General features: G+C 44.4%; 1 protein-coding gene across 1 annotated transcript in view; it reads right to left on the bottom strand.

The window, feature by feature from the left end:
• Positions 1-2,801: 2,801 nt before the first annotated feature.
• Positions 2,802-9,221, bottom strand: part of SDAD1 (SDA1 domain containing 1) — a 31,642-nt gene continuing 25,222 nt past the window's right edge. The window contains exons 19-22 of the mRNA XM_075929431.1: positions 8,302-8,492; positions 6,765-6,849; positions 6,144-6,305; positions 2,802-3,666 (exon numbers count right to left, since the gene is read on the bottom strand). Coding sequence (XP_075785546.1) covers positions 3,616-3,666; positions 6,144-6,305; positions 6,765-6,849; positions 8,302-8,492 — 489 coding nt within the window. The 3' untranslated portion in view covers positions 2,802-3,615. The remainder of the gene's footprint in view (positions 3,667-6,143; positions 6,306-6,764; positions 6,850-8,301; positions 8,493-9,221) is intronic.

Below are 9,221 nucleotides of genomic sequence, written 5' to 3'. Positions count from 1 at the left end.
AGTCCAGCGGGTAGAGGAGGTAGCTGAGCCTTTAGTTATCTTTGACAAGGCATGGAAGACAGTCCCCATGGATAAAAAAGGAAAATAAGGACAACTCGGAAAACTACAGACCAGTCCAGTCAGTTTAACTTCTGTACCAGGAAAGGTAATGGAGCAAGTAATTAAAGAATTCGTCTGCAAACACCTGGAAGAAAATGAGGTGATAGGGAACAGCCTGCATGGATTTGTAAAGAACAAATCGTGTCAAACCAATCTGATAGGTTTGTTTGATAAGATTACGAGTCTTGTGGATAAGGGAGAAACGGGTGGACATGGTATACCTAGACTTGACTAAGGCATTTGATATGGTCTCACATAGAATCATAGAATCATAGAATAATAGGACTGGAAGGGACCTCGAGAGGTCATCGAGTCCAGCCCCCCGCCCTCAAGGCAGGACCAAGCTCCGTCTACACCATCCCTGACAGATGTCTATCTAACCTGTTCTTAAATATCTCCAGAGAGGGAGATTCCACCACCTCCCTTGGCAATTTATTCCAATATTTGACCACCCTGACAGTTAGGAATTTTTTCCTAATGTCCAATCTAAACCTCCCCTGCTGCACTTTAAGCCCATTACTCCTTGTCCTGTCCTCAGAAACCAAGAGGAACAAATTTTCGCCTTCCTCCTTGTGACACCCTTTTAGATATTTGAAAACCGCTATCATGTCCCCCCTTAATCTTCTTTTTTCCAAACTAAACAAGCCCAGTTCATGAAGCCTGGCTTCATAGGTCATGTTCTCTAAACCTTTAATCATTCTTGTCGCTCTTCTCTGTACCCTTTCCAATTTCTCCACATCTTTCTTGAAATGTGGCGCCCAGAACTGGACACAGTACTCCAGCTGAGGCCTAACTAGTGCAGAATAGAGCGGCAGAATGACTTCACGAGTTTTGCTTACAACACACCTGTTGATACAACCTAGAATCATATTTGCTTTTTTTGCAACAGCATCACACTGTTGACTCATATTCAACTTGTGGTCCACTATGACCCCTAGATCCCTTTCCGCCATGCTCCTTCCTAGACAGTCGCTTCCCATCTTGTATGTATGGAACTGATTGTTCCTTCCTATCATGATATTCTTATCAATAAAGTAGGCAAATACAACTTAGCTGGGGCTACTATAAGGTGGGTGCATAACTGGCTGGATAACCGTACTCAGGGCGTAGCTATTAATGGTTCACAATCCTGCTGGAAGGGCATAACAAGTGGAGTGCCGCCCGGGTCTGTCTTGGGACCGGTTCCGTTCAATATTTTCGCCAACAATTTAGACATTGGCATAGAGAGTGTGATTATTAAATGTGCAGATTATATGAAACTGGGAGGGGTTGCAACTGCTTTGGAGGATTGGGTCATAATTCAAAATGATCTGGACAAACTGGAGAAATGGTCTGAGGTAAACAGGATGAAGTTTAATCGGGATAAAAGCAAAGTACTCCACTTAAGAAGGAACAATCAGTTTCACACATACAGAATGGGACGTGACTGTCTAGGAAGGAGTACTGCAGAAAGGGATCTAGAGGTCATAGTGGAGCACAAGCTAAATATCAGTCAACAGTGTGATGCTATTGCAAGAAAAGCAAACATTCTGGGATGCATTAACAAGAGTGTTGTGAGCAAGACACGAGAAGTCATTCTTCTGCTCTACTCTGCGCTGATTATGCCTCAATTAGAGTATTGTGTCCAGTTCTGGGCATTACATTTCAAGAAAGATGTAGAGAAATTGGAGAAAGTCCAGAGAAGAGCCACAAGAATGATTAAAGATCTAGAGAACATGACCTACGAAGGAAGGCTGAAAGAACTGGGCTTGTTTAGTTTGCAAAGGAGAAGACTGAGAGGTAACTAAAAGGGTGTCACAAGGAGGGAGAAAAATTGTTCTCCTTGGCCTCTGAGGATAGGACAAGAAGCAATGGGCTTAAACTGCGGCAAGGGAGGTTTAGGTTGGACATTAGGAAAAACTTCCTAACTGGTCATGGTGGTTAAACACTGGAATAAGTTGCCTAGGGAGGTTGTAGAATCTCCATCTCTGAAGATATTTAAGAGCAGGTTAGATAGATATATATCAAGAAGGGTCTAGACTGGTGGTTCCCAACCAGTAGTCTGCCGACTCCAGTGGTCCATGACCGTACAGCCTGGGGAGGGGGGCGGGGGGGAGTCCATGAAATGTTTAAAAATAAGGATCGAAACCCACCACAGTAGGCCTGATCCTTTCTTTTCTTTTCCTTTCCCCCTTTCTTTTTTTTTTTCCCTCTCTCCCCCAGGAAGCGGGGGGGGGGGGGGGAATCTGTGAAATGTTAATAGATTGTAAAGGGGTCCGTATGCTCAAAAAGGTTGGGAACCGCTTGTCTAGACGGTACTGGGTCTTGCCATGAGGGCAGGGGACTGGACTCGATGACCTCTCGAGGTCCCTTCCAGTTCTAGTATTCTATGATTCTATGATACCCAGTGGCACTGCTCCAGCATCTGTGCACGTATTTCTAAATGGAACTAAGGCAACCATTCCCATAGCTACAGCTATAGCCTCAGGCTGTCTGACAACACTCAAAAGATGGTGTGTGTACTGTACCAAGAAGGCATTAACTATTGCTTATGTTTTCTATAGCAGAAACTTTAAAAATGCAGAGCAAACGGGAATAATTAAAAAAAAAAATCAATCCAGCTGGTTTTGAAATGTAGTGTTAAATGTTTGTAGAGGGTAACAAAGGGAAAAGCAAGTGTGTGGGGGTAGTGAATAAAGGACAAAGATGAGAGGGAGAAACTGTGGCAGAAAGAAGCAAATTATTATTTCAGTGCATGGCAAAATGTTACAAAACAGCAATTAATGAGCTGCTAGCAGCAGGGGAGTGGTACAAACACGCACTTCCTTTCATCTTCCAACAGATTTAGGCCTCCTTCTGCAATTGACTCAGTACTGGCAAATCATTGCCCTTCCTTGGCATCAATTTCAGGAGAGGGGCATTGTTTTACAACAGAATCATGCCTATCCCATTCTTCCACTAACCGTTCTTGTTTTCAAGCATAGAAGAACCTGTGATATTATCTCAGGCCTCCACCTTTATTTCTAAAAACAGGAAATGAAAGTTAACCATTCAAATGTGGTGTCACTTAGAAGAGAAGTCCTTATATGCTTATGAAAGGCACATAGGTTTTAATCGATGTACAAGTTATTGTTCATGGATTTTACATTTTTTGTCCAATTACTTACCTAGTACCTGAATGATTCAAGTAAAACATTTAACAATGCAATTCAGATTGGTTATGACCCTGTAAATAGCAATTAACTCGAAATAAGTTATATTCAGTAAAGTAAGTTATAGTTAGCCCTCCCCTCGTGGGGTGCTTCTATAATTCAAGATCTTCTGGTGTATTGAAGTCTCTTGTCTCCAACAAGTACAAATGAGAGTCATTTGGTGCTGCAGCATTATAGTCCATCAGTTCTATTCAGAGTTATATGCAATGGACATTCTGTTCTTCAGTACAGTGATTCTGTACTTTCCAATATAAAAATTGTTTCCAGGACTATTACTGCATCCACAGGAAAGTATTAAGTAGTCCACTCCTTTGTTGTTTTAACATTATTTCACCAGCCTTTTTCTCTTTTTCAAAAGTGCATCTCGTAATGCCAGCTAGAATACAAAAATAAATAATCACGTTGCATAACAGTGGGATGTTCTGACAACACGTCCTCATTGTTAAACTACAGAATACCAATTCCCATGTAATATTTTTAAAGGTTTTCTACATTGATTTAAATGATAAAAGAATACAAAGCGTACAGTGCTCACTTCATATTATTTTTATTGCAAACATTTGTACAGGTTCAGCCTCTCAGATCTGTGACTTGCTAGTCCGGCAACAGCTGTGATCCAGCAGGACCATGGATGTTAATGGACCACAGAACCCAGCCATCAGCTGCTGGGGAGCCTCAGTCTGGGGATCCCTGTCCAGGCAGATCCCTAGCCATGCTGGCTGTAGAGGGGCCAACAGCTGGGAACCCTTAGGGCTGGGGACCCGTAGCAGGGCCAGCAGCGGCTGGGGATCCTCCAGCAGGTCTGACAGCGGCCACGGAGCCCCAGCCCCAGCCGACCAGAGGCGGCCATAGATCCCCCCCCAGGGACGGGGCTCCCCAGCTGGGGCAGCAACAGGGAGGAGCAGCAGGCTGGGAGGCCAGTAGCAGGGGACCTCCTCTGGTCTGGCAAAAATCCCTCGTTCAGGATTGGTCAGGTCCTGAGGGTGACAGACCACGGAGGTCCAACCTGTACTATAAAAAAAAAAAAAAAAAGATAGATAGATAGATAGATAGATAGATAGAACTGAACATTTATAGGCCCCTTCATGCTTTAACTTGTAGGCTCTAAAAAGTTTTGTTTTTGAGCGCAGTTATATTTAAAAAAAAAACTTTACGTGTGTATGTTGCACTCACAATAAAGAGACTGTACTCGTATGAGGAAAATGAAAAATACCATTTCTTTAGGAGGTTTTACAGTACAAATATTTGTAGTAAAAATAAGGTATCTGAGCACTGTATACTTTATATCCTGTGTTGTAACTGAAATCAATATATCTGCAAATGTAGAAAAACATCCATATATTAAATATATTTTAATTGGTATTCGATTTGCTGTCTAGCAGTGTGATTAAAAATGCTATTAAATGATTTCCGCCCCCTCCAACTGAATCCCACATTTAAAATGAGAATTTAAGCTCTGGATTTTAAACAAGATCAAATTTTAGTTCGTTTAATTCCCCCCCCGCTCCGAACAGAGGCTAGTTCAATCACTAACCTGCTTGCTAGTTTGGCTTTTTGCAGAGATCTGAGGTAATCTGGCTGCCTACCAAACTCAGACACATCAGCACCGCAATGCAAGCACAGAGGATTAATGAGCTGACAAGTCCCTCAGCTGTCCATTTATAAAACGAACCTCTTGTGTTTTGTAAGAGCAGATAGGATTGGCACATGACTTAGTCCATGGGGTCAGCCGAGACCCCACAGTTGTTAGAAATGGAGAAGATACCAAGCAAAGAGCGAATTTCAAGGTGCTGGTCCAAGATCATGTTATTTAATAAAACAGCATAAGAATACTCAGCATCTACTGTTTTCATCTGGTTTGAAAAGACAAAGAAGTCTCTGACGGACTGTTCTCAACATTGTTTGGCTGTTCTTAGCAGGGAATAAAAAGCCAGAAATGGACCACGGGGCTACTAAAATACTCACTACACCCCAAAGCCTACCAACAAACTTGTGTTTATAACCGAGTCGATAAATATGCTCTCCCAAAGAACGAGCTTGGAGAGAGAGCCACAAGGCAGGATCATCTTGGACACGCTCAAAGCTGAGTAAGTACAGCGATGTTATAATAATTGGCAACATTTTAGCCTTGAGATTTACCAAACCAGCGGAGATTTCAAGAAGCGTCTTTTATCAGAGACATAGCATATGCAGCCAATGTGAAGGGGAGGACAGATCTGTCTCTGGTGAACAAGATAACCAGGAAGACGGTGACTGTGAAATGAAGGTGTGAAGATGAGCCCAAAGGAAAAGAAAAGGATGAACTAAAAGGCCTGTCACAAAAGGCAATTCTACCACACAAAGGCAGCATATTCTGTCACACTGGTGTCCTGATGGCAGTATAACCAAAGTTTGAGCTTGCCTATGCTAAGGGGTCAATGCTGTATTAAAATTAAATTCCCATATTCTACAACACTAACATCAAATCGTGTAGTGAAATCCAAGCAAATTATTAGACAAGTCCAAGCCAGTTGTAAGACAGGTCCCGGACACAAGCAACCCACCCACTGGGTGCAAGAGCCCACATCTGGGACTGCTACAGAGTCCATGCATTTGAGTAGGACGGCTAAAGGATGTACAGATGGCAGAAGGGCCTTTTTATTGGGTTGGTTAGCAGGCGATCATTAGTTTAAAAGAAGCAGCCTGTTACATGTTCACTTGAACTAAGCTTTAACATGAGAAATCGTTAAGTACATAACTTCTAGGGCTCTCGACAGCACTTATTTTAGATGAAATACCATAACTAAAGTTTGTTGCATACATCACCCCAACCAGTCTCCGCATTACTCAATGAGCGGAGTATTAAATTCTGACCTGTTTTTCTCTGAAGGAACGTTTATTTTTTGTCCGGACATTGTGACTGTATCTCATCATCATAAAGTTCTTCTGCTTTTTCTTTTCTTTGTTCGTGGAGCTGGCGAATGGATTCATTTTTGTTTTCCTTCTCACAAATTCTTTTCTGTCTGTCTTTCCAGCCTAGAGAGGGGGGAAAAAACCTCCAATTAAAGCCCACAGCGTTATCTTCGTCTCTCACAAGTGACACCATTTAACTGACCTCTGTAGAAATGCCATTAGCCCCTGCACATTTTCATTTCCTGGAGCTGCAAACGCAGATGCACATGCTTTCTTGGGCTGTTTTATGTGCTTTATGCATGGCAGTTTAACTAGATCTTTTGAAATGTTGTTTTAAAATTCCCAGCATCAGCCGCGGAGACATGAAACTGAAGTTAGCCATTCGTCTGCCAGGATGGCAAAGAACCCAAGAGGGAGCAATTTTCAAAAGCACAAATGGCAATCAGGTGCCACGCTGTCATTCATGCCTGAGCCCTTTAAACCTCCCCTCCCCCCAAAATGCATTCTTGTAATTCTCCAGGTTGCAAAGCCTGAACATCTTGAAAATCTGCTAAGAGGATCTGAGATATCACGGCTCCTCACCATGGCTGTGGCCAGTCTTGTTTCTTTATCTGATTTAGGCTTCTTATGTAGATGCTCAATATCTCTGAGCGAAAGCAACTCTCCCCTGCAAAATAAAGAAAATATTTTGTCTGGCATCAATCACAATCCCCCCATGCATTGCTCTACCCCACTCTTGATTTGCTGTCGAGACGGATTCTCAGTTCATTGCCCACACCTTGAACTTTCACACAAGCACCTTTGTGCTTTCTCCCAGGCTGCCCTGATGTACGGGCCCTACAACCCACAAATATCTGCACAGCTGCCTCGTTGTCCTCCTTCAAATCCCTTTTTAAACACCGTATCTGCAAAAACTTCAGCAACAGGCAGCCATGTGCTGAGACCATGGCCTGTCAAACCGACAAGCAGCGTCTCATTGTTCCCTGGTACTAACCCTCCTATAGTCACCGGCTGTCTCCTCTCATGCTTAGATTGGAAGCGGTTTGGCAGGAGGGCTGCCTTTTTATTGTGCATTTCCAAAGAGGTCCTAGCCCATGCCTCTAATAAAGGCAGCAGTGCGGGGAATACAGCCAGCTCCATGGACCCAGCATGCAAGGAGGGCTGGCTTGAAAGCTGGTTCCCCACGTGTATCGCCTCCCCCCCACCCCTCCGCAGCAGCGTACAGGGGGCAAGTGGCTTCTTGCATGAGCCAATACACACAGGAAACTGGCTTTCTGCATATACAGGCTCCCGCCTGCCTCCCTCCCTCACCCTCCATACTGCTGGCTCTATCAGAAGCAGAAGCGCTAAGACGGGGGGGGGGGGGCGGGGGAAGAGAGGAGAGGGGCAGGTGGCTCTGAGGATCCAATGCTCATGGGGGGACCAGCTTAAAAGCCAGCTCCCCACAGCACCAACTCCAGCTCTCTCCCAGAGGCAGCAAGGAGTGGGGAAACGCGTGTAGCTGATAAAATTAACCAATAAGCCCAGGCTTATCCGTTAATGCAGGGCTACTCAACATGCGGCCCATGGGCCATACATGGTCCACGGCCTATTTGTTTGCAGGTTGGGTTTACGCAGGGCTCAACACACAGCCCGCAGGTGGGATCATCTGAACACGGCCTCCACTAGGAACACGCTCCACAACAGGGAGTCAAAATAATGGTCTTCTGTGGATATTCATTTTAGCAGTAAAATTCCTGGACGGCCATTGCTCATTAAATGTGCTGTCATATTGGGTGGAAATTGGGTAAATATTGCCTTTTATTAATCTCAGCAGAACTGACTTAATTGGGGGCCTGCGTGTTGTGTAATCTTCCCTTAATCTTTGTATTCATGCCCGTCAGTGTGAAAGAAGCTGTTTGCGTATATATTTGCATGTATATGCAGCCACACTTAAGTTGCGGCCCTCGGAATATGTTCTCAGTATCACTGTGGTCCCCGGGGCTTCCAAAGTTGAGTAGCCCTAGGCTAACGTGTACACAACTACACGCTGAAATCCCTAATTCAGGCTCCTTAGTGCTACTGCCGTATAAATTAAATTCATTATACCACAGGAGTGAAAACGACTTTTGTATTCTACCTGTGCTCCTCATTGCTGTCCATTTCAATGTTCTTTCTCTTGGCAGCTTTGCCAGGTGCAGAGTTGAGTTCTTTCGCTATCTGGGCCAGGCGTATTTTCTTGAAGTCTTCTTGAGTTAGAACCCGGCTCGTGCTAACAGCTGCTGCTTTGGCTTTCTGTTCCTCTATGGGCATGTTTTTGATCTTCTCTGCCTGTAAATGCAGACAACAGTGAGGAGCATCAGGGTCTTTAAGCAGTGGTTTTGTGTGGTTTATTTGTACACACTAGTCTTACTGTAAAGGCAAGGCCTGTTTCTCGCCACCTGCGAGGGTCCATGGAAAGAAATGGGACTCGCCTTATAATAAGGAAAAATTGCTGGTCAGGGCAGAAGATAAGAACAGTGAAAACATAGTACCGGTCGACCCTCTCTAATCCGGCACCCTCAGGACCTGAGTGGTTCTGAACCAGAGAATTTTCCGGTTGACAGGAAGTTAATATTGTCTAGCAGCAGTATCAACACTTCCACTTCTTACTGGGCTTTAGAGGACATTTAGGAGTAAATTAGAGCTAAATAACAACACAGAACACTGAGGGGCAGGACTGGTGGCTACGAATAAACATTATGGGACAGCAGGAAACTTGGCCTCACCCATAAACAGGGCTCACCAAACTGCGGCGAGCCTCGCTCACCAGCCGTGCTGTCCGGCGATCGGCGCATGCGCCGATCGCCCGAACCCGGCTCTTCCTGGGTCAAGCCCTGCCCATGAAAAGTGGACATTTGGCAAGACCACAGATGTTTCCAGACCAGAGAGCTCTGGACTAGAGAGGTTCAACCTGTAGTTACATTACTTCCGTTAAAAAAGTTGTTTCCAACAGTCAGAGACAGGAGATAGCACCAGCCGTACCAAAAAGGCCTTCTTCAGGCCTATAGCAAAAGTTCA

The sequence above is a fragment of the Pelodiscus sinensis genome, chromosome 5, assembly GCF_049634645.1.
Source record: "Pelodiscus sinensis isolate JC-2024 chromosome 5, ASM4963464v1, whole genome shotgun sequence".
Lineage (NCBI taxonomy): Eukaryota > Metazoa > Chordata > Testudines > Trionychidae > Pelodiscus > Pelodiscus sinensis.
The sequence above is the reverse complement of the archived record's forward strand: the minus strand, read 5'-3'. Positions and strand labels throughout refer to the sequence as shown.